General features: G+C 39.3%; 1 protein-coding gene across 1 annotated transcript; it reads left to right on the top strand.

Annotated features, from left to right (window-relative positions):
- Nucleotides 1–706: 706 nt before the first annotated feature.
- On the top strand, nt 707–2,835 carry LOC114313138 (uncharacterized). The gene is made up of 3 exons (XM_028259502.2): nt 707–908; nt 1,012–1,087; nt 1,677–2,835. Exons 1-3 carry the CDS (start codon nt 852–854, stop codon nt 2,657–2,659), a joined length of 1,116 nt encoding a protein of 371 aa, XP_028115303.2. The 5' UTR covers nt 707–851; the 3' UTR covers nt 2,660–2,835.
- Nucleotides 2,836–25,311: the final 22,476 nt, after the last annotated feature.

The following is a 25,311-nucleotide window of genomic DNA, read 5'->3' on the forward strand; positions in this document are numbered from 1 at the left end:
GATTAAAAATAAGTTAACAAAAAAATTAATGCTAAATTTTTTTAGCATTTTAATCATATTTTAGAGTGCTTATTTTTATTTTTTTATTTTTGCAGGAAATAGGCATGCACAAATAATTTTTTTTTAAATTAACAAAATAATTTGTTTTACCAATAAATTAATTTTTAAGACGGTAAAAAACCCAAAAAAACCTAAATAACTACACACATAACCCAACTCCCGTAGAGTCCATACAAGATTTTTCAATCGGAAAATATCTCAAATTTTATCAAATGTTTTACTTATATGCCTTATATGACTGTAGAACTTTCATTCTATAATTTTATTTTATTTTTTTAAATTCCACACTTACTTAAGTCATTTAATAAAATATTTAAATTTACTTTTGAGCAGAGTAATGCTATAAATTTTAAAATTTTTATTAAATATTTTTTTTATAGATGTCAGATCTACTCAATAATCTCATGTAAATTCTAAACAATATTTAATAAAATTTTTAATAAAATTTGTAAGGTGTCTAATATTTTTGCGACAATGCTACGTAGCTCAAATTTTGTGGCTCAAAAGTGGCTCAAATGGTCAAAACGACGTCGTTTTGAGTACAGAACAACATAAAAATGGTCAAAACGACGTTGTTTTGGCCATTTGAACCACTTTTGAGCCACAAAATTTGAGTTACGAGACATTTTCCATATTTTTGTTTCAATCAGTATCCAACTACTCTCTCTCTCTCTCTCTCTCTCTCTCTAAGCCTCTCATCATTTCTCCTCCTTTAACTCACTCTCTCTATTGCTTCCCCTTTCTTCATTTCCTCATCTTCTTCTCTCTCAAAACTCCTCAGTCTTCTTCTAATGGCAACAACACAACCAGTGACAATATCACCCTTAGAACAACCACTCACATACAAGGTAATAAACAACTAACTAGCCATTAAATTAATTTATATCACTACCCTCCATTTCATTTTGCAACTCACTAACTTCTCTTCTTTCTGTTTTTTTTCTTTCTCAGACATGGGTCTTGAAAGTCTCCATCCACTGTGAAGGCTGCAAAAGGAAAGTAAAAAAAGTCCTCCATAGCATTGAAGGTAACCAACAAACATAAGTTTCACTATTTTTTTGATTATTTGGTGGGTGGTTCAGCTTGCCCCCCACGCGACTAATCTCAAGATGTTGAAGTTAAAGTTAAGGCTGCACAAACCTCCAGTAACCTATTGGGATGACTCGAGCAATGTTTCAGCTCAATGATCATACTTTATCGAGCTTTCTCGTTTGGTTTCTCTTCATTTTATATATATATATATATATATATATATATATTTTTGTTTAGGCTATCAAATTTAAAATTAATTGGTAATGAACGGTGAGAGACTTCCAACAATTTTTTTTTTTTATAGTCTGGTCACATGTGAAGATGATAGAGAGATGAGAGATAAATTCAGAACGAATACTGGACTTGTGAAGCTACTCAAAGAAGTGAGAGGCGTTAGAGTACATAAATTAAGTTTGGATAATTTATATAATTTGTTGTTTACTAATTCTGATATTATGATAAAATTTTTGAGACATCTAACACGGCAATGACTTCGAATAAATTAAAAATTTTATGACACATTTTTCTCTGTTGTGTATGAAAAAAACGAAAATTTGACTTGTTTTGTTATTCATCTCTCTTAGGTGTTTACATTGTAAATGTGGATACGAAGCAGCAAAAAGCTATAGTAACAGGGAACGTAGAAGCAGAGACTCTGATCAAGAAACTGGTAAAGTCCGGTAAACATGCCGAGATGTGGCCCGAAACACCCGACCAGCAGAGAAACAAATCAAAAAAATCCAAGAAGAAAGACAACAAAGACAAAGACAAAGACAAGGACAAGGACAAGGACAAAAACACAGATACCGATTCCGAAAGCAGCACAGAAGAAAGTACCGGCGGCGCCGCTGCCGGCAGCCATGGCGGTCCGAACTCGCAAAAACAAGCGGTGAAGTTCGAAGTAGTTCATGGCGGAGACGGCGGAGCTCCGGCCAAAACAAGCGAAGGCGGTGGCGGCGCAGTCAGATTCAGCGACGGCGGTGCTAAAATCGGCGGCGGAGTGGCGGCGGAGACGAGATCTGAGGGGAAGAAACCGGAGACCGGGACTTCCGGTAACCATCCGCCGCCGGCGGCGGAGAAAAACGTTACTGAAAGTGACGGCGGCGCTGAGAAAAGTAGCGGCGGAAGTGGAACTGGGACTGGCGGTGGTGGTAAAAAGAAGAAAAAGAAAGGGCATCATAGAAGCGCAACCGAGGGAGGACCATCGAGTGGTGGTGCACCGGCGAGCACAGGATCGGGTAATCATATTGCGGGCACACCTGCAGGTAATCACAGCCCTCCACGTCATCAGGTGCATCAATACCCACCACCAACAACAACGGGGGGGCCACTACATTACCATACACCACCACAGCCTGTATACGTGACGAGTTACAATACGGCGCATCCTAGTAGTAGTTATACGGCGTCGTACTACGCATCGCCACCAGGGTATTCGTACGCTCATACGTATCAGGGTCCCGAGATGGAACCTTCACCGTTTGATTTGGACTACCACCCACGACAGCCGTTGGATTCGTTTGAGTTGTTTAGTGATGAGAATCCAAATGGGTGCTCAGTTATGTGATTGGGACATGATTGGCAATAGTAAGCTTATATTACTTGTATAAGCTTAAAGCATATATGGGAGTATTTTTGGAATTGTAGTGTATGTATATATATATATATATATGTGTGTGTGTATATGTGTGTGTGGGTGTTAATGAATGGACTAGTAGAGTAAAATTTGAGTGAAAATTAAAAGGTGTTTTTTTTTTTTCCTGGGTGAAGTAGTCCACTATGAATGTTTTTGTTTAAATTTGTTTAGTTTTATTCTTTGGATCTAAATCTCTCAATGCTTAGTTGTTTTTAGGCCATACTCTTTCTCTCTCCTATATCTAAAGTAGATTTAAAATTTTAAATATTCCTTTCTACGGCACTTGTGACAATATTACATATAAATTTTTACTATTTATTTTTACGAGACCGTATGGATTTGTATAAAGTCTATGGGGCATGTTATGGTCAATTTGTTCATGAAGTTGAATTAGCTCTAAGATATCTTAGTTAATTTTTTAATTTTTATCAAAATATATATAAAAAAATAAAAAGAGTGATATGATAATTTATAATAATTTTTTATTACAAGTCTAAGTCCTTTGGGCTTAGAACATTTTAGCTTATTAGATAGATAAGTTATTAGATAGGATCTTGTTTGTGACAATTTATTAAAGTTTTTTTATAATTTTTTTATTAAGAATTTGTGTCATAGTATTTTATGTAGTTTTTATTTATAATTTAGGAGTCAAATTTAATTTTGACTAAGTCTACAAATGGGGCTTAAGTTGAAGTACCATTTTTGTTGAGATTTTAACTTTAATAATTTCGCTTCTCAACCAAAATCTTGACTCTACTCCTGCATATGGTATAAAGGGTATGTAATAGAATTCTTCAAAAGAAAACTGGTCAAATCCTAGCTTTGAACACACACAAGGGCTATGCTAAAAACAAAGGGTAATGAGGTTTAATTAGAATGCTAACAAAAGCAAAAGACAAAAAAACATCAAACCCTAACATTGTAACTTTTGATGGTAAAAGGATTACTTTTTTCAGAAGAGACTCAAAAAACAAGGACCTTAAAGATAGATCATAATCTTTACTATTTCACCATCCGGAAAATGCGTGAGAACTCGAATGTGTAGAGTTCGAATGGCTCAAAAATATTATTTTATCGGTAAGAGAATCAAAAAATATTTTAAAACGACGTCGTTTTGAGATTTTGAACCATTCGAGCCATTTGATTTTCGAGCTACGTAACAGTGCCGTTCACCATCCAAAGCCCTACTTTACACATCAGAAAAATAAAAATATTTTAAAACTCTAATTTGTAATAGGAGTAGATTTCATTATAATATTGAACTTAGTTTTTATTTGATTTATGCTTCATACCCCCACTGGGGGTCGACCCCCAGTGAGGTGTCGGCTCCGGATTGGTGCAAAAAAAAAACTGTTTTTTTTTTTTTTTTTTTTTTTTTTTTAAAGTTTTCAGCCAGTGGGGGCGCGCCACGTCACTGGGGGCGCGACCCCCACTGGGTGTATGTAGCGCTGTTGTTTTTATTTTTTAAACTACCAGCTCAATTGAGTTTTACTTTTAGAATTATCAATTACTGTTGTCAGAAAAAGTAGTACGTATAAAAGATTTGAATGATGACAGAGAATATTAGAGTTAGAAGTATCGGTCCTGCTGGAGACCCCGAGCAGGAGAGACCCCAGCATCCCCCATGTGAGGGGCTGGTAATGGCCGAAAATTTTAAAAAAAAATAAAAAATATAAAAAAACAATTTTTTGGGCCAATAGGAGAAGACCCCCAGCTGGGGGTCTAAGCCTCTGTTTGGCAAGATGGTTTTCAGGCTTTTTTGGCTATTTTAGCCACAAAAAATAAAATAGGCTATTTTAGCCATAACAAACAAAACATCACATCCAACCCATAATCATTACATTCTTCTCTCACAAAAAAAGCCAAAAAAGCCAAAAAGCCAAAAAGCCCTTCCCAAACCAAGCTTTTTAGCCCAGGCTAAAATAACCAAAAAAGTCAAAAAGCCAAAAAGCCAACCCACTTCCCAAACGAAGGCTAAGGCATTTTTGTAGAAGTATAATGTCAATTGTCGTGATGTGACAATACATAAAAAAAATGTAACGTCATAAGTTAAAACATCAAATTTAAGAGTAAGTAATGGATATATCGATCTGTCAAAACTGATCGAACCAAATCAATCCGTCGCATTTTGGACCGATATATGATGACGAGCGGACGGTTGCGGATTGATTTTCTCCAATCCATCAATCTGGCAGACGAATGGCGGATTTGAGATTCCTTTAGCCGCAACCGAACCGCCAAACCGCGAGCACTCTTAGTAATTTATAAGACTTTGTGTTTTCAGTTTGCTTAAATATTTTGTTTGTGTTTTCAATAAAAAAGAATTTAAATATTCTGTTAAAAAAAAGTTTTCAACTAGAATATCTTTTTTGAATTAAAAAAATAAACGTATTATTTATCTATATTTTTTAGTTTTTAAATCTATCTCTAAAAATAATAAATAGAAAATATGATATATGCTAGTTGGTTTTTGTTTTCAAAAACAGATACAGATGTAACAATACAGAGACATACAATCTCTACTACTGCTCTGTTTATGGTTTTGGTAGTTTGAATTATTTTTATATTTTAAGAATCATAGATTGTAATACTTTATGTGGATGAGGCATGCTGTGATTTTGATATTCTAAAGTTTCAAACTTTCTTATTTTGGATGAGGCATGCAGTAATTGTTATATTTTTTTAAGTCATTAACTGTAATACTTTTTTTTTTTTTAAAGAAGTGCACAAGTTGAATTATATTGAAAATTTATAAAATTTTAAACCGCCAAACCAATTCACATCCATCCGCCAAACCGCCAATCCGCTCAATCCACATCCGCCGGATTGGCGAGCGGATGCGGATTGATTTTCTTCAATCCGCCAATCTAACGGACGAATGATAGATTAGAAGTTCCGTGATCACAACCGACTTGCGCCCATCCCTATCAAATCATAAAGTAAAACCCACCTCTAAAACTCCTCGAGTTTCTCCTTCGGAGGCAACCACTTTTTGAAAGGAATTCATGATCCTACAAACAACAAAGGAAAGTGAGTGAGAGCACTAATTAGTGCTATCACTAATGATGTGACAGTGGGCCCCACCATGAATGATTTGATGTTTTGGCCTTCGTGTTGTATTTTTTTTCTTTTTTTATTGAGTGCCATGTGATTAGTGATCTTTTTAGAGCTCCAAACTTAGTGGTCTCTATCATTGTTGAACAACAAAAGCATGCATTACACCCAACAGGAAACCAACAAAGCGATCAAAATTTTGCAAACATTGGATTTGACAAAGCTTTTTGTAGATTGTTTTTTAGGTGTTATTGGACTATTATTATTTAATTTTTTATTTTTGATAAATTAATTTTTTTAATTTTACTATAAGGTAGAGTGTTATTAAGTTAATAAATTAAATTATTAAAGTAAGCCGATGCTACTTCACTGATTTAAATATGAGATCTCACTTTATTAATATTTAAGTGTCTCTTCATAACCACTTAGACTATAACCCGAGTTTCAGACTTATTAAATTAGAAGATTATAAAAATTTACTAAAATAATTCACACAAGAGAATAAAAGTCAATTTTGTTGGTTATTATTAATTTTCTTTTGGTGACCATTTTGTTGTTAGTAATTTTTTTTTCAAATTAGGTCTAATTTTAAATTTGTAGAGTCATATTTAATATTAAAAAACTTAGAAAGTAATAGGTTTTGACATAAATTTTTAATAAGTTCATTATAAAAAAATTTGAAAAGAATGCAACATTTTACAATTAGTCTGAAATCCAAAAAATAAGAATCAAGTTTTTTGATAGAATGTATCGATGAATGTGGTGTTAATTGAATGAATGTATCATGGAGTTATAACGAATATGGGCTACATATTAAAAATTCTGAATATATTTTTAAGTTTGTAGCATCACTGACTATTTTAACACTTACCAAACAATTTTTTCACAAAAGCCAAATGCTAGGTTTTAAAACTTTAATGGAGTCGAAGATTTCCCTAATGCTTTTTAGGAAATATGCTTTTGATAACCATTCAACTCTATTATGCTATAGGGTCCATTGGAGCTCCCTACCTAGTATACCTTGTTATTGAGCCATGGCCATTATCATTTTGGCAATTTTTATTTAGTTATTTTTAATTAATATTTCACATCATTTATTACTTAATACTTGACAAATTATCTCCAAAAAATCTAATAAAAAGTAATAAATTTTACTATTTTAATTAATAAATATCAAATTTGAACCCAAATGTGTTTTATGGCCACCAAATAATTTTCCCAATGTCCAAATCGTTTATTGGCATAAAATTGTACCTAAATGCCATTTTCTTGATGTAGTGCTCTAATAGTGCACATGGCATTTTAGCAGAATCAACTTTCATGTCAAATTCTAACCATTAGAATGAACTTTTCAAAAGTTTATTGTGATCATCATGATGGAGTGTTGATGATATGCCAGATTTGAAATTTGCTAATTTCAGCACAAACTTTGGCACAAAGTTGTTTTAATCTAACTTTTTATTTTTTATTTGATAGTAAGACTAAAAATTAGTGTGATGCAAAAGTATATATTTAAATATAAGTTTAAGTTAACCGATCATTATCTTTATTGTTATTAATTTATTTTTATGTATGATGATCATTACGATTTAAAAAATAATCATATGTCCTCATGAAATATAAGAACAAATTTTTTATCAAGATGCACACACAAAATAAAGGTGAATAAATAATATACAGTGGTTTCTATATGTCATTTATTTATTTTCTTAGTTATGAATAACTGAAGTACATGACAATATTTTATTAGTTGTTATTGATTGTGTAATAATTATTTAGCCCCGTTTGGGAAGTGAGTTGATTTTTTGGCTTTTTGACTATTTTGGCTATTTTAGCCTGGGGCTAAAAAGCCTAGTTTGAGAAGGACTTTTGATTTTTTTGGGTTTTTTTGGGAAGGACTTTTGATTTTTTTGGTTTTTTTGATTTTTTTGTGAGAGAAAGAATGTAATGATTATGGGTTAGATGTGTTATTTTGACTTATTAGGTTAAAAGGCCTATTTTGTTTTTTGTGACTATTTTAATCCAAAAAGCCTCTAAACCAACTTCCCAAACGGATATTTTGTAAACAAATGAATCAATTATAAGTTCATATAAGAGGTGGTATAAAACAATAACAAAAACTTAATGACATATAACATTTCTCTAATATAAAATTTATAAGAATTTTGTTAGTATAATTAAATATTTAAAGTGACAAATTAAATAGATTTTTTTGAAAAAAAAAATGAATAGAAAATAGTGATATAAATTTAAAAAAAAAAATTACTTGAAATGATTGAATTAAATTATTTATTTATTTATTTTGTTAGGCCTCACGTGGTGTTGCCCCTTATACCACATGAACCTTTAGTTGTTTGGAATAATTTAAATAAATATAATTTTTAATTTTTTATGAAAAATATATAATTTGATTAAGAAATAATGTGATTTAAATAAAAAATAATATAACTCAAATAAAATAAAATAAATAAAAAGTTATGCTAAAGTGGCATACGTTAAACATCCCTCAAACTGGCCTTGCTTAGTTTATTTTTTAGAAAATTTTTTGAAAAAAATTCTCTACAAACAAATTTTCAAGAGTAATAAAACCAAACAAACTTTTTAAAAAAAAATCTCAAAATTTTGTTTGGTTGTCTACTTTTCAAAATCACTCTTTTTCTCATGTACATCAATTCAATCACTTTTTTTAAAATTCTCTCCTCAAAATAATTTTCAAAAACCATTTCTGAAAAAAAAACAAACCAAACGAATTTTTATACTTTTCATCTCAAAAATTACTCTACAAACACAAACCAAAGACTTTGCACTCCCACCATCCATTAGAGTAAAAAGCAAGTTTGCATAGTTGTGGGAAGCCTTTCTGTGTACCTGTCTTTCTCTCCATAAATTACTAGGAAAATAATAAGTAGTCCCGCTAAATGGTTCGAATCTATCAAAGTTTGAATAATTCGAGATGTTAAAACAATATCGATTTGATATTTTTTTTTCTTTTTTTCTTCCTATTTTTTTTTGTCTTTTCTTCTTTCATAACTCAGAATCAAAAAAAGATATAAAGGAGGAAAAATCAAAATCCAAATCCGACACCCAAAATCTTCTCCTCTTCTTCTTCTTCTTCTTTGTATTTTCTGCTCAAAATCAAAATCAAAATCCACTCAAAATCTTCTCTTCTTCTTCTTCTTCTCCGTATTTTCTGCTCAAAATCAAAATCAAAATCAAAATCCAACACTCAAAATCTTCTCTTCTTCTTCTCTGTATTTTCTACTCCACCACCACAACATCCAAAATCAAAATCAAAATCAAAATCCACAGATTGGGGAACACAGAGAGAGAGTGAGAGACATAACAGATAGAGACACATATCTATATACACACAGATCTATACAGATCGGAGAACAGAGAGAGAGAGAGATACACAGAACAGAAAGAGAAAGAGATATATATACACGGATCTGTACAAATTTGTGTATACACACAGATCTATTTGTGTATACACATAGAGGATGGTGGCGCTGATAATAGCGAGGTCGTTAGGTGGAGCTCTCTCTCTCTCTCTCTCTCTCTCTTTCTTTCTCTCTCTCTGTTCCCCTTTATTCTCTCTTCTCTTTCTTTCTGTCTCTCTCTCTTCTTCCTTCTCTCTATTTCAAAGATAAAAGAGAGAGAATTTTTTTTTAAAATGACGTCGTTTTAGAATTCGGGCCACTCGAGCCTCGGAAATTTCGAGTACTGAAGTATTTTTCAATAATAAATAAGTGAGATATTGAAAAAATATTTATATTTTTATAGTGATATAAATGTCATGTGTGCATAGTATAAATTTTTCTTGTATTTGCTGTAATTTTTTTTTTTTGTGTATCAGAATTAAACTAAAAAATATATTTTTTATAATGTAATTATTTTTTACTGTTACTTCTTTGTAATTTCTCCCAAATTATTTGTTGTGCAATGTTATGTATCATTTAGCTTGTGACATATATCATGTTATTTTTAAAAAAATTAACATAAAAAAAGTAAAATAGTAATAAGTGATACTGTTTTTTCTTTTTTCTTTTTTTTTAAAAAAAGAAGAAGTAATTAAGACATTACAGACCAGTAAAGTCTTGTTTGAAAATTATTTTTTTAATAATTTTTTGATATTTTATGAAGTAAAAAATTAATATATTTAGAAATAATAGCTTTTGAATGATTTTTTAACTTTTTATATTTATTTTTTAATTTTTCAATTATTTTAATTAAAAAAATAAATTACCAAATGAAACCTAAATAATTTTTCCCTTCACACTGATGAGTTGGGCGAGGGACTAAAAAGAAATGAATCATTAATGGGTTAGAAAACAAATCATTTTGACTGTTTTTCTTAATTTATTATTTTTTTCTGAATAAGATAAAATGTTACATCTTATTCATTCATTAATTAATTATTTTTTTTTCTTACAATCATCTATTCAACTATAACTAAAATAGTCAAATCGTCCCAAACATTATAAAAAATAAAAAATAAATAAAAATCATCTCATAAAATAGCCAAAAAAATCAACTAAAATAGCTAAGTTTTCAAACGAGCCCCTAAAGTCTATTATAAAGGTTGGAAGGAACACTAAGATACACACCCTTCAAACGGTATGTATCATATGCATTTTATAACTAAAAAAAAAAGGCATAATTTCATACTTTCTAAGTCATAACTAAAGAAAAAATTGATCATAACTAAAGAAAAAATAACATAATTAAAATTACATATGATATATCCCTTGGTCTACGTTAGAATTTCCCATACATTGTGCCTGTTTGGCAGAAATTATTTACAGCTTATTTCAGCTTTCAGCTTAATTTAAGCTATTTTGATATGTTTGGTTTAGCTTATAGCTTATAGCTTTGTGGAAGTCAGAAATCAACTTATTCTTTGAGTGCGGTAGGAGATGCTTTAAGAATAAGCTGGAAATCAGCTTAAGCTGAAAGCTATAAGCTGTTTAGGCATAAGCTATAAGCACTTTCTCACAGCTCTACCAAACAGGGATATCGGACCTTGTTATTTGGTTTATGGAGCTTGCCATCCGTTTCATGTCAATAATTTGATTTACTTATTTTTAAAATTTTTGTATATAAATTATTTATAAAAAATAATATTAATTTGATAATTATAATCATATTTTTATTATATTTTAAATATAAATTATTTTTAAATCATACTTATCATCTATTTTTAAAAAGAAAAATAATTTATTACTAAATCTAGGGCAAATTACATATACACCCCTTGAGGTTTGGCTAAATTACAGATGCCCCCTGAGGTTTGAGAAATTACGAATTCCCCCCTGAATGCTATATTTGCATAAGAAATTAGGGGGTAATTTGTTATGAAATATAAACCTCAGGGGGCAAATTGTTATGAAAATACAAACCTCAGGGGGAGGGATGTAATTTCCGAAACCTCAGGGGGTATCTGTAATTTAGCCAAACCTCAAGGGGTGTATATGTAATTTGCCCACTAATCTAAGTACTTAGATATTTTTTTTCTTATAAGAAACTCATGAGCTATAATTGCACTGGACTTACATTGCAAAACAAATTCCGAATATTTGTAGGCATTTACAAATTATGGCTATGCTTGGTGATTGGCTAAAATATTCAAAAAGTAAATCAATTTTTTACGTATTTTTTTAATAAAAAATTAAAAAATCAATTCTTAAATGAACCTTATATGTACTACTATTTTAAAAATGTGACCACCTTCATTTGTATTCTACTTTTTCATATTTCCCAAATACTCTTATTAACATGTTTACCCTGAAAAGGCACCATATAGCAACAGTCACGGGCATCATGTAGCAATATGTACTATGACTTTTGAATTTTTGCAAATGGTCGCTTATGTGTCGTTTGGTAACACTTACGTTTTTAGTTTTCTATTTATATTTATAAAAATTTAAAAAATTCAAATAAAAACTTGTTTGGTAAAATTTTTGATTTATAAATCAGTGGTCTCAGTTTATAAATTTTGCCAAAAAATGAAAACACAAAAAATGTGTTTCCATTTTGAGTTTTCAAATTTTTTTTTTAACCACCCAACACTAGCCACCACCCGCCACCATTTTCCACCACCGTCTTCCGCCATCACCACCCACCACCCACCTGCCACCCCCCACCACCACTTGCCACCCCCCACCACCACCTGCCACCACCACTCACCACCCACCTGCCACCACCACCTGCCACCACCACTCACCACCCACCACCCGCCACTACCACCCACCACCCACCTGCCACCCACTAGCCACCACCACCCACCCCTTGCCACCACCACCACTACCACCCACCACCCACCTGCCATCCACCATCCACCACCCGCCACTACCATCCACCGCCCGCCACCACCCGCCGCCACCTACTTGCCATCACCACTCACCACCCACCTGCCACCACCATCTACCATCTACTACCACCAGCCACCCACCACCACCAGTCACATATCACCCACCCACCCGCCCCCCACCACCACCACCGCCACCATCATCACCCACCACCCACCCGCCACCTACCTGCCACCACCACCACCACCCACTCGCTACCACCTACCACCCGCCACCGTCACCCACTCACCCACCCACCACCACCACCACCCGCCACCGTCACCCACTCACCCACCCACCACCACCACCACCCGCCACCACCCACCACCCCCGCCATCCGCTACCCACTTGCCACCACCACCAACCACCTGAAGCCACCACAACTACCACCACCGCCACCACAGCTACCACCACCACCATCACCACCCACTCGCTACCACCCACCACCCACCACCATCACCACCATCCGCCATCCGCCACCCACCTGCCACCACCACCCGCCCCCCGCCACCGCCACCACCACCACCACCACCCACTCGCCACCACCCACCACCCGCCACTGTCATCCACCCACCCACTACCAGCACCCGCCACCTACCTGCCACCACCCGTCATCCGCCATCCGCCACCCACCTGCCACCACTATCCATCACCCGCCACCGCCACCGCCACCGCCACCACCACCACCACCACCACTAGTGATAATAAGTATTGTGGGTGTTTGAGAAGTTGCTATTTTAGTAGGTTATTTTAATTTTTGATTATTTCAGTAGGTTAAAATTTTTATGTTTGGGAAGATAATTAGATTTTTTTGTAGTTGGATGTGATGTTTGTAAGATAAAAAGTGAAATAATTATAAATTTGATGTGATATTTTATCTTATTGGTTGTTTTAGCCTATTTTGTCTTTTAGTACTATTTTAGCTTAAAAAAAACTAAAAAGCTTCTTCCCAAACAACATTAGAGAAGTTAACTTAAAACGTTTTGAATTTAGAATTTGAAAAAAAATTGGGAGTTTTAAATTAAAAGTTCTAATAACTTTAATTGGTGTGTGAGTCTTGTATGATATAATGTTTGGCCTTAATTTTTTTTATTTAATTTTTTATATCATTAATGCTCTTTTTAGAGTTCCTAAATTAAAAGAATCTACCATTTCTGTTGGAATTTATGCTAATACAAATCCCTTTGCCACTTAACATATTAAAACATTGAGATTTTGGTTCCCAAAGATGAGAGATAATTGGTCAAAATTCTATTGGACCAAGTAGTTATATGGTCTGACCAAAATAAATAGTGTGGGGGAGATTTCATAATCTGACTTTGGGCCATGGTAATGACTGGGCTAAAATTGGGCCGAGCATGTTTGGGCTGAGCTAGGCTGGGACAATCCAGGTGCAGTGCGCTCAGTTAAAGCCCAGGTCCGATTTGGCCAGGATAACTTCTCTGCTAGCCCGGTTCGCGTTGTTTGCTCGTTAAGATTGGTCTCCCTTGGACCGGCCTAACTTGTCTAGAGCTAGGCCGTACTGGAATGCTTCTAAGCTCGGTTGTGATGGAGCTCGGCGAGTGGCACTGTTGGCCTCGTTAAGTAGCTCGGTCGAAGGAGGCCAAGATAATTCCGCCGGGCTACCCATTCCCGCCAATGCCGACTGGCGGTTTGATTAGGTGGTGTTTAGCTGAATTTGCGCTGATAGATAGGAGAGCAGCTCCACGTGTCAATAAGCGAATGGATGCAGAGGTGAACGCAGAAAGTATATAAGCATGACTGCGCCCCCCATGCTAATGATGGAACATCATTTGGTGAGAGAAAACTCAACATTCATTCAACTCTTCTCTCTCTCTCCGAGTGTGTGCTAACTTGATCGTCGAAGGGATTTTCTGACAACACACCGCCGGGTATCTCACCGCCGTTGTGTTTGCAGATCAATCGGATAGAAATGGCGCTTGGACACAAGGAGTACGGAAAGGGACGAATATCTCCTCCCCGTACAATTGGCGCTGTCTGTGGGAAGTCGACAAACAAAACCTTGTCCTCCAAGCTTCTCCGGTCATCTTTTATGGCAAACCACGATGACATTCCATTACTCACCATCGACGGCATCACGCCAGAGTTCGTTTGTCTCAGAGATGGCCTGTCCGCCATTCCGACGATGGCTGATTTGGAGACCTACGCACAAGGACTTCCCAGAGATGCGCGAGACAAGCGCGCAAGGAGTTTTGGATGCTCTGTCATTCCAAAAGAGCGTCGCCGACGGCGATATTCACACACTCAACACTTGGAAGACGAGCTAAAAGACCAAGATACCGTCATCAAGAAAATGGTGACGGAGATGGAGGCCATGAGACGCCAGATGAAGGGAAGGGCATTGCTGGAGTGGGAAACCACAGTGAGCACGCCCATTCCCGTCGTTCTGGTAGTCTTAATAGACGTTGCACCCCTTCACTCTCCATCACGAGAAGCTTCAGAGCTGGAGACTACGTAGCACCGGCGACGATATCTCACACATAGGACAGCAGTTTCCACCCCTCACGCCCGACGACGGCATCGAGGTATTCTTGTTTCGACCGTTCGAAAGACTTAAGGGATGTGTTGGAGGAGCGCGCTCACCGGAAGGAGGCGCAGAGGGTGCTTGCACTGCAGCGGCTAGTCCCTAGAGGGCGAGCCAGTGAAAAGGTCGCCATGCCACAACCACGCTTGGCGTCACGCGCGCCACCAGACAGAGAGTTGTCAAGGCTGAGTGTCACCCCTTTTTTCCGTAGAGATCGAGAACACATCGCTCCCCCTTGGGTTTCGTCAACCAAAGTTCACGTTCTATGACGGAAAGACTGATCCATATATGCACGTAAGCCACTTCTGCCAGGTTATGGCTGGGCACAGGCGAAACGATGCGCTCATGTGCCCTGTTTTTCTATCGAGTTTGGGCGAGTTGGGCCTAAAATGGTTCGAGAGGCTGCCGGAGGAGAGCATCGAGGGGTGGTGTAGACACCCCATTTTTGACCGACCTTAAGACTCAAACGTCATCGATTGAGCGCTCGGTGATTGCACATGTTGTGCTCGTTCTGAGGTTACGGAGTCTCGGCTGAGAGCCTTGCCTCTGGACTTCGGGACTCTTTTGTGCTTTGCCTCGATTTGCGAACCAGGTTCTGTTTTCTCTTCCCGAAAGGAGGGAGAGGTCTCGTAGACCATCTCTTAGTGGCTGTAGGCTACTTTTCATGGTCATAGACCACTATTCCCGTTTGGAGACTAGTTTCTGGTTTTCGGAGCCATCGGCTGTGCGCCTCGGTTCGGGACCGCTTAACTTTCTCTGTTTGCTCCGATTTTTGGCGCATACCTTGTTTCCTCTCTCTAGAGGGACACTGTGGCCTGGGAGACCACCTTCGTGGTCGCACGCCACTTTCGATGCTTAACAGCCAGTTTTCGAGGCACCCGGCTGCGCGTTTTGGCCCCCGAGCCCTTGTTTTGCATCCGTCTTGGTACATTTTTGGCATGGACCCTATTTTCATTGTTTGGAAGGTGGTACAAGGATGGGAGACTGCCTTTTCTCCTTGGAGACCACCTTTCTCTTTGTCGGCCGGTTTTCTTGACAAGAAGCTGGTCTCCTTGGTTTTTGGGCCATATTTACCGGTCTCCCACCATACCACTTGCTTGCATTTCATGTGGAGACCACCCTGGGAGGCTGCCGACCAGAACCTTTTGACCTTGGTCGGCCAACTAGGGCAAGTGGTCGGCCGATCACTTGAACTGGTCGGCCAGCTCCCATCAGTTCTATCTCAGTGAGTTGATTCCAGCTGTGCTAGCTGGGAGGCACAGACTGTATCCTCCATGTATGGAGGATGTTTGCCCTTGGTTTTAAGCTTCTAGGAGAAGCTTTAGTCCCTCTTTTCTATAAAGGAAGGGCTCCCCTTCCTTGTAGAGGGTTCAAAAAAAAAAATTTGTCTAAGGCATACAAGACTTCTCCCTCTATATCTCTACATCCAAGCTCAAAAAGTGCATGGTTCTTGCACCTTTTGTCACGACCCAAACCCGCTCCTATGGGTTTAGCACCGTAACCGGCCAGTAATCCGAGATTACCGAAGGCCTGCTTAACAGTAATACAATAAAACACAGTACAGGGGCCTGGCGGAAGCCAATACAGTAAATAAATAATGTCCAATGAGCTGTGACAGTCTGTATGCAAAAGACTTTTTCATACATATATGCAGTCAGTGACAAAACAGTATGTACATATATACAATCATTCAGTTCAGGGACCTAATCCCTACTAAACAGTACGGTAACAGTCTATACAGTCTACAAAACAGTTACAGACAGACGGGGGAAAATTAAAACACCCCATAGCCTTAGTTGGACAGGCTCGGCACCTCGCAGTGGGGCACATAGGTTGGCTTGACAAAACTGGAGCTTAACCTCGACGCTTCTAGCCGCGGTATGGTGCCTGTACACCTACATATATATATGAGCAGTGAGCTAAAGCCTAGTGAATAACATAATGCGTAAAGAGGTTAAGAATGAATGTCCTTACAGTAATGAAAACAGTTCATTAAATCAGTATTTCAGTCGTTTAGTCAATACAGTCATATGTGGTACATCCATTAGCATAACAGTACAGTAAACAGTAGGTCTTGAAAGACCAAACAGTCAATGATGGCCATCAATCAGTAAACAGTAGTGGTTCCAACAAGGGAACCGGTAGAGATCTCTGTAACAGTAACAGTCAGTAACAGTAGTTGCTAAGGATGCCACAATACAGTTCAGAATAGAGGACATACATTCATTCTATTAACAGTATCAACAATTACTAGTCATAATCAGTCTCAATTTAGCAGTAATCGGTAGTTTATCTGTAAACATTGGTGAGGATTGTTACACCTTTGCATACCATCTCCCAACCTAACCCCTCTACCATCACTCTAAGCATTTTGGAGGCCATTTTCAGAGGTTGAGAGGTTGTCTTTGTGGTCCAGAGGTTGCTGGTCCTTTTGTGCTACAAGGGTAACACATTTTCTCCTTTTTAAGGCTTTATTTTGCTTCATCTTTTAGCTATTCTTGCAAGCATATTTGAGCTTTGGTGTAAACTAAAAAAAGTCTTATTTTCAGGCCCTTAACATGTTTGTTTAAGATCATTTTTCTGTTGGGCGTCATCTACCCCCTTGCATGCTTCATTTTACCTTGTTTTGAGCCATGCCTTAGAGCATTTGTGTTGGCCTTTGTTTGGAATTTTAGCCACTGAAATCCAGTGGATTTTCTGTGTCTAGCATGCTATTTTGAGTGGCAAAATTAGAGAGGGGTGACCCTCTCTCTCCTTGTTTTGTTTTCTAGCATTTTTAGCCTTACAAAGGAGCCCTTATTTTCATACTTTCAAGCCATGTTTCAGGCCATTTTTGATGAATTTTAGGACCTACATAGGCTCTGTCCAGAGCTTGTTTTTCCATATTGGATGTCCATCTTGCATGTGTAGAATAACCCTCTTCATAGCAGTTCAAAGGAGCATCTCATTCTTGCATGCATTAACCATGTTTCAGTGGGTTTTTGGGCTTTATTTGGCATGTCATACCTCTGACTTTTTCTGTTTTACTGGCCTCTTGATTGCCTTACATGCTTGTAGTGCAAATCCTCTTTACTAGCTTACATTGCATGCTATTTTGGCTTTTGATTCTAGCACTTTTTGGCTATGCCTTAAATTGATTTTGTGCATGTTTTGGACTGCCTTAGCTCTGTTTTTGGGCCTCATGGTCAAATGATGTTTTCTATGCATGGTTGTAGTTCAATACCCTTGCCTAGCTTTGAGTTTTGAAGCCTACTGCATGCGTATTTTGAGGTGTTTCCATATTTTGGCATCATTGTGAATAATATTTTAGAGCTTATATGTATGCCATATTCCCATGTTTTTCACTCTTTAAATGTGTTTGAGAGTTATGCATGAATACCTCATTTTTGGACCATTTCATGAGCTTCATTTCCATGCTTTGCGAGCCATCATTTTAGTCCATATTTGCTACTGTTTTGGCTTGCATAGGGATTGTTTGGGGCTGGCTTGGCCATTTGAGTATTGCTTTGCATGCCTATAGTGTAATCCACTTCACTAGTTTCGGTATTTGGGCCATCTGACATGCATTGTGTGAGGTGTTTGCATGATTCGGGACCATCTTGCATGTCATTTCAGAGCTGAAAAATATGTGATTGTATGTCATATTTCATGCTTACCATGCTTTGGTGGAGTTGCACTTTGTGCCTTAGGTTTGGTCCCTTGCATTTATGCATGTTTACATGTGTGTTGTTGCTTCGTTTTCATCATGTTTGGCCACTGATTTGGGTGTGGCCGAGGCCCATCCATCTTGGTTTAAGTCCATCTTGCATTGTGTATGCCATATAATCCATGTTGTTACATGTTCGATCATTGCATTGAGTATGCCTCGTTCATAACATCGCGTATGTTAGTGCATTGTGTATGCATGCCATATAATCCATGTGCATTGAGTATGCCATTGATTAGTTTATAGCATTGTGTATGTCATTTCCATGCTTGCATGTCATCCTTTGCATGTTTACATCACTTAGTCGCATTACATTTAGGATTGCATACTAGAGTTGCATTTTGTACATGCCATGCCATTCTATTTGTTGCATTGTGTTTGGAGTAAGGTTTAGTCCAAACACGGGAAACGAGGAATGTTTCATACTCCAAGTGATTAAACATGTCTCGATTCCCGGTCACCGACACTCTTGGCCATCCATGATGAAGTTGTTGGTTTTAGTTGTTTATATGTGCATTCATGTCCCATTGAGTCGTGCAATCCGACTTCTCGGCCATCATGCATTGAGATGCATGATTGGTGGCACGAGGATTGAGGACTACACTCTCTGGAGCTTGTGCAATGATGGGGAGAGTGGTCATGCACACATATGTTGAAAATACTTTGCCATGCCCCTTTCTCACTCTCTGTTGCAGTAAATCGGAAACCAGCAGCAAAAACTGGTCAGCAGCCTTCTGGAGCTTTGTACAGTGTTCTGAGACTAGTTGCAAACAGAGGCAAATCGCGGCATCACGATGGATTTCCCGACAAGGTGACTTGAGCATGCATGCATCCCTATCATTTGGAACAGAGCTGAGGCAGTCCATTTTGTTTAATTTGCATGCTAATTTCTTTACTTACTTAGTTAATTTGTTAATTAATTAATGTTGTGTAATAATTGGTTTAATTAGCTTAGATTAGCTAGTTTATTCTGTACTATTCATTCGGACCCTCCGAGGAGGGCAATGTTGTAATAAGTATGCGTGTGTGTGTGATGCATGCCTTCCAACCCCACGTCTTTCTCCCTTTTATTTACCAGCTTATGATGGTTAGTTTAGGGCACGTTTCAATTAGCATACTTATGCTCGCATGTTTGCATCCATTTATCTGTCTTGCATGCACCGGGCTCGACGCATCATACTAACTGCATTGTATTTCAATTCCAAGTTGAATACGTGTATCAGTTGTTGCATTTCATATGCCATTTTAGAATAGCCGAGCCTATCTTAGTTGCATTTTTGCATGTGTTGCATTAGGCATTTCAGCATAGTTAGGATTCATGCATGATTTCTAATTAGCTTCTTTCTTTGGCTTGGAGTACTCGGTAAGTATTTATGCTTTAGCATCCTTACATGCGTGTGAGTGACTGCCATGATAGCATGCTTACCATGAGGCTATTTGCTTATGTGATATAACTGCCTGAATGCTTGTGGGTGAAGGTTAGGTTATTTGAATTGGAACAATTCACCAATTGAGAGTTTTAAGCCCACTTGAGAGTGGCAAAATCATGTTTTCTTAAGCCCACTTGAGGGTGGCAAATCCACGTCTTAGCCTACTTACGAGTAGCACCATCAAACCATCTTTCAAATAAACAAACATGAAATGTTTTGTTCCAACTCAAACGATCCAGTCTATACTTGTATGTTGTGTGCATCACATAGTAATTCTAGGCTAATAAGCAGAATAAGAGCACATAATGTTTTCAAAACTCGATATCATGGTTAGTAGAGGCCGATCTTTGATCAGGCGAGCGGGGGTGCTCACGAAGTGACCTTCCCCAATCGTACCCAAGTTCCCGAGCCGAGGCAACTTTGGTGATGACAGACACGTGGCCTTAGGCACGAGTCAGGGTTTCTTAAATTCTCCCAAAATAAAATATTTAGGTGGCGACTCTATATCTGGCAAAGCAGTCCATGTTTGACACTTCTTTCTAAAAATCAGTTTTTCAAAATGATTTGCTGGATTTGGACTCTTTGATGATTCATCGGTCTTGCATTGCACTCCGTGAGATTAGATACAGGACCGTGACATTGAGTCCAAACTGTAGTAAGCCCCAATGAACAAAACGGGATTTCTCTCGGGATGTTCGGGGACGTTTACAGTTTCTGGTGACTCTGCTGGGGAATTAGAGAACTTGACTCGAACTCATGATATCTTGTTTTGTTTGCACTTATGTGTTTCTTTGCATTGTATGTGCATTGGTGTGCCTAGGAGATCGTGTTTGCCATCTTCTATTCCTGAACGGTTTGCCGAAGGCTGCATGCCATAAGGCTGACCGGTTACGGGCTCTGCCACGATGGGAACACAAACCTCGGTTTTTACCGGGCCACCCTGTTTGACCATTCAACCTAGTGCATATTCAGAATCTGCAGTGACCATTCCAAGGTAGGACAGGTTGCTTATCCGATTACAGGTTGTTTGAACCGCTGCGTGCGTAGTAAAACCGTAGCTCTTGACAAAATAGGACAGGGAAACCTTACCCTAACATAGGGGTATTTTGGCTCTCAATTGTTTGCTATGTGCTTTTAGAGTGCGTCTCTACAGGAATGCATGTATCAGTTTACAAGTTTGGGTATTAGGCCTGCGGGCACCAGTTTAGTATTTTGGGAATCAGTTATCCGCGGGTATCAGATTCAGTTTTGGGGGTAGTGATTTGGGAACAATGATCAGTGTTTGAGAACAGTCTATTCAGCTTATCAACTGTGTGTTGTGATGCCCAACTGTGTGTTGTGTGTTTATTTACACTGTTATGCTGTCCGTTTGTCTGGTTGTTTATTTCCTTATTATTGCTTTATTTATCTTTTTGCTAGGGTAGTTTAGCACAATTGCTTCAGACCAAGCAGATATTCCCCAAGCACTCTGGATTAGAGGTCGCCGACTCAATCAATCTGAGGATCTGGTCGACGGACAACCAGTGTTTTATTCCTTACCCCCGGTTATCAAACGGAGGTCAAGAAGACACAGTGTATCCGAGCAGAGGTTGCCAGAACAGTGGTCTACCCCATCAGTGGACAGTCAGGCTGAGGCTTCAGTTTTTACCACACAGATAGATATACCAGTCAGTCAGCTGGAACAGCAGAACATGGCAGGGATGGAGGAAATGATGTGTCAACTCCAAGAAAGTATGACACTCATGCAGGAGGATGCTGTTCATCAAACGGAATTTGTCAAACAGCAGGCTGTGGTCATGACCCAGCAGGCAGAGCTAATTACCCGGCTACAGTAGTAAGCCGGAGCATCAGCCTCACATCAAGCTCCTCCTCCACCAAGGGTCCCACTAACCGGGGAGACACCAAATGTCCAGAATATCCAGGAGGATACAGACATCCCAACGAGGCCGGCTCTGCCCTCAATTCTACCTCAACTATCCAAAGCACCTATGCCTATCAATCAACCGGACTCTCCCTTTGAGTTCGAGGTGGACCCTACAACGTTGAAGTTGAGCAAGCTTGAAAAGTTGTTCAAGAAATCCCAAGGGGTAAAGTCCATCCCAGACATTGAGGACGGGTATACCGACGCGGCTGTGACGCTGCCAGATCTGTTCAAGATGCCACAAATCAATCCCTTTGACGGGTCCGGGGATCCCATGGTGCATCTACGTTTGTTTTCGGACATATTAAGGACGATGGGCCTTACCAGACTACAGAAGCTTTCATTGTTTGGTCAGACCCTGTCGGGTGTGACGGCCATCTAGTACGCAAAATTAGAAGACGATGTCAAGCGAAACTAGGATGAAATGGCCGAGGCTTTCATTGTATAGTACTCCTATAACACGCAAATCGAGATTATAACCCGTGATCTCGAGACAACAAGGCAGGAGCCTAAGGAGAGTTTCTATGAATTCGTAACCCGCTGAAGGTCCAAGGCCTCAATGATGACCATAAGGTCGACGGATAAGGATCAAATGCAGATGGTTGTGCACAACCTCTAACCCAAGCTGATGCAGAAAATGATCGTGCTCCCATTCCCTACCTTTTCAGATCTGCATGAGATGGGAGTACAGATCGAGGATGCTTTAAAGCAGGGCTTGATTGACAATGACAAAGAGCAACCCAGGAGAACCTTCAACCGAAACAACAATGCAGGCACAAGTAGTGCTGCAACTGCTAGAGCTTCGGAAGTAAGCATGGTCACCACCACCCCTCCAAGAACCCTGGCAGCTACACCATTCTACGGTGCGTCCAGAAGTAACACACAAATAACCAAATACCAACCTCGAGGCCAAAGAACCTTCACTCCATTATATATGCCCATGTCCAAAGCTCTGGGGGTATTAATCGGGAAAGGGCACTTGAAGCCCCTAGAGCCGAGGCCATTGCCAAATCCACTTCCTCCCGCCCATAACCCAGCCAAATACTGCGCATATCACCAACAACATGGTCACGACACCGACCAGTGTTTTAGATTGCATCATGAGATTCAAGATCTCATTGACAAACTGGTGATTATGCCTCCAGAGAAACCCAATGTCACAACCAACCCTCTCTCTCCACACAACCAAGCTCCACCTCCCAAACACATCAACTTTATCCAGACTGGGGTCGTGTCTTACGATCCTAGCATCTATATCACTCCTTCTCACCTACCTAAGCCGGAGGTATTCATTCCCGACAGCACTGACTTGTGCATGTTGGACATCTCCCGAACCCAACCTGAACCAATGGTGGTGACTGTCGAAGACAGAACATGGATGACTTCGGAGGAGAATGGGATTGTTAAGTTAGAGTTTGAGGAAGTTGTAAGCTTTGCTGAGGAGGTATACAATCCGAATGGCTATATTGCATCAGTGGGCCAGGCTAGGCCAAACTTTGAATTGCCAGCAGGGGCAGAGATTTGTGTAATACGGAGGGACGAATTTGATCAGAGGCAGGATGACTTAACAACTCTGGAAAGGGACTTTGCTAACCTCCAGTTTTTCAACGAACAAGATCTAGGAGACATGGCAGTCAACTGGTTTGATTTTGAGGAATCAGCAGAAGTTACCAGGTGGCTTGATGACCAACCAGACGTTGTTGAAGAATCTCAACCGGAACAGGGCCCGTCAGGGGCAAGTACATCAGTTATGGATCAGAATTCATCGCCGGGGAGAGCCGGTGCTAAGAATTTCGCTCGGGACTTGGGCATTGTGAATACAGGAAATATTGAGTAGGCTGTGTTGAAGCAGTTAGAACAAGAAGGGATCGAAGATTCCAAAAGAACCAGAAAGGCTAAAGCTCCTATGGGAGTTGAGAGTGCTGTGTGCACAAGAATAGAATGTACTGCGAGTACAGGAACGCAAGGTGCTGCGGGCACAGAGATTTTTGTAACGGAGCTGGACAGGTGTCTGTCGGTTGCCGATGGAATGTGGTGCGAAGACGATGATTTATGTCTTGTCCACACGGATGAGGATTGGGGGAGCAATCAACCTGATGATACCTGGTACATCGGCGAAGTCGATCATATGACCAGGAGCGGGAGGTATTTCAAGCCCTCGCATCTAGATCAACCAGAAGCGTTCGGAAAGGACAAGGAGGTAGAGAAATAGAAAGAGAAGCAACTCGAAGAAGAGGCTGTGTTGAAACAGTTGAAAAAGATACAAGCAGACATCTCCATCTGGGGACTACTTATGGCTTTTCGAGTACATAGACAGGCCGTTCTTTCAGCCATGGACAAGGCCAAACTCTCGATAGACACCACGTCGGAGCAGCTAGTTGGATTGGTTTTTCCGGGAGGAGGTTCCCCGACGTTGACCTTTTTTGACAAAGAACTACCGCCTGAGGGCGCAAATCACAACAAACCTCTCTACATGTCTGTGGAATGTAGAGGCAAGTGGGTACCGGTGGTTCTTGTCGATACGGGATCCGCCATTAATGTGTGCCCATCAAGGATGGCATATGCAATCAGGTTGAAGCCTGCAGACTTCGTGCCAACTACCCAGGTGATTCGGACGTATGATAACACAAGTAGGGAGGTGATGGGGACTGTCAAAATTCAGACCCAGGTTGGTCCAGGACAACACGAGATCGATTCCATGTCTTGGACGTTCCCGTAACCTTTAACCTACTTTTGGGGCGACCGTGGTTGCACCAGGTAAAGGCAGTTTCTTCCACCTTGCACCTGATGTTGAAATATTCTCACGGGAAGGGGGTAGCTATAGTTTTTGGAAATTCATCAATCCATTCGCCGTCGGAGGTGTCTACACCAATCTTGGAAATCGAGCACGGCACGGAGGATGTGTTCTTATCGGGGTTTACTCTGGCTGAGGCTCGAGTCGTGCAAAACATCTTGGCTGTTGATGAGGGGGTGTATGTCAGCGTACAATCAATCTACCTTATGAACAAGCTTTAACACATCCCTGGGATGAGATTGGGAAAGAGTGGCCGGAAAGGCATCGCAGTATCAGCCGAAGTGCCGCACAACCCGCATACCTTTGGCTTGGGTTATCTGCCCACCAAAGAGGACTCGGTGAGGAAAGGCAAGGAAATGGCTGGAAGAGCCAAAGCAAAGCAGGCAGGGAAGCCATATAAGTTAATGCACCGACCCATTCAGGGTACCCTAAACGGACGCTTCATCCGGGAGAGGGAGGATTTTCCGTTCTGCGGCTTCCTAGAGCCATGGTTGAATGTGGAGAGGAAGTGCGTGCCAGGTTTTGAGATCTTCTTCGACCTGCAGTTATCCGGGGATGATGTTGCTGAGGAGCAGACAAACCCATCAGCTAAGGTTGAGCAGTGTAAAAATGTGGATTCCGAGAGCGTTGAAATTGAAATAGGAGTAGCACTGGCTTGTCTACTTTTAGATCCTCTGATCGTACAGAAGTGCTTGGGGGATAACTTCTCGGTGTCCATGATTGGGAATGAAACGGCTGCGAGCCTACCTGCAAGTATTTTGGATGCATCCATCGCACCTTCTCTCA

The sequence above is a fragment of the Camellia sinensis genome, chromosome 5, assembly GCF_055761805.1.
Source record: "Camellia sinensis isolate YWXY chromosome 5, ASM5576180v1, whole genome shotgun sequence".
Lineage (NCBI taxonomy): Eukaryota > Viridiplantae > Streptophyta > Magnoliopsida > Ericales > Theaceae > Camellia > Camellia sinensis.

Bases quoted from the DNA above. Each gene is read 5' to 3' on its own strand.
- LOC114313138 (XM_028259502.2), top strand. From the start codon at position 852: ATGGCAACAACACAACCAGTGACAATATCACCCTTAGAACAACCACTC. The intron at 909-1,011 runs GTAATAAACAAC...TTTCTTTCTCAG, and splicing joins AACAACCACTCACATACAAG to ACATGGGTCTTGAAAGTCTC. The intron at 1,088-1,676 runs GTAACCAACAAA...CATCTCTCTTAG, and splicing joins AGTCCTCCATAGCATTGAAG to GTGTTTACATTGTAAATGTG.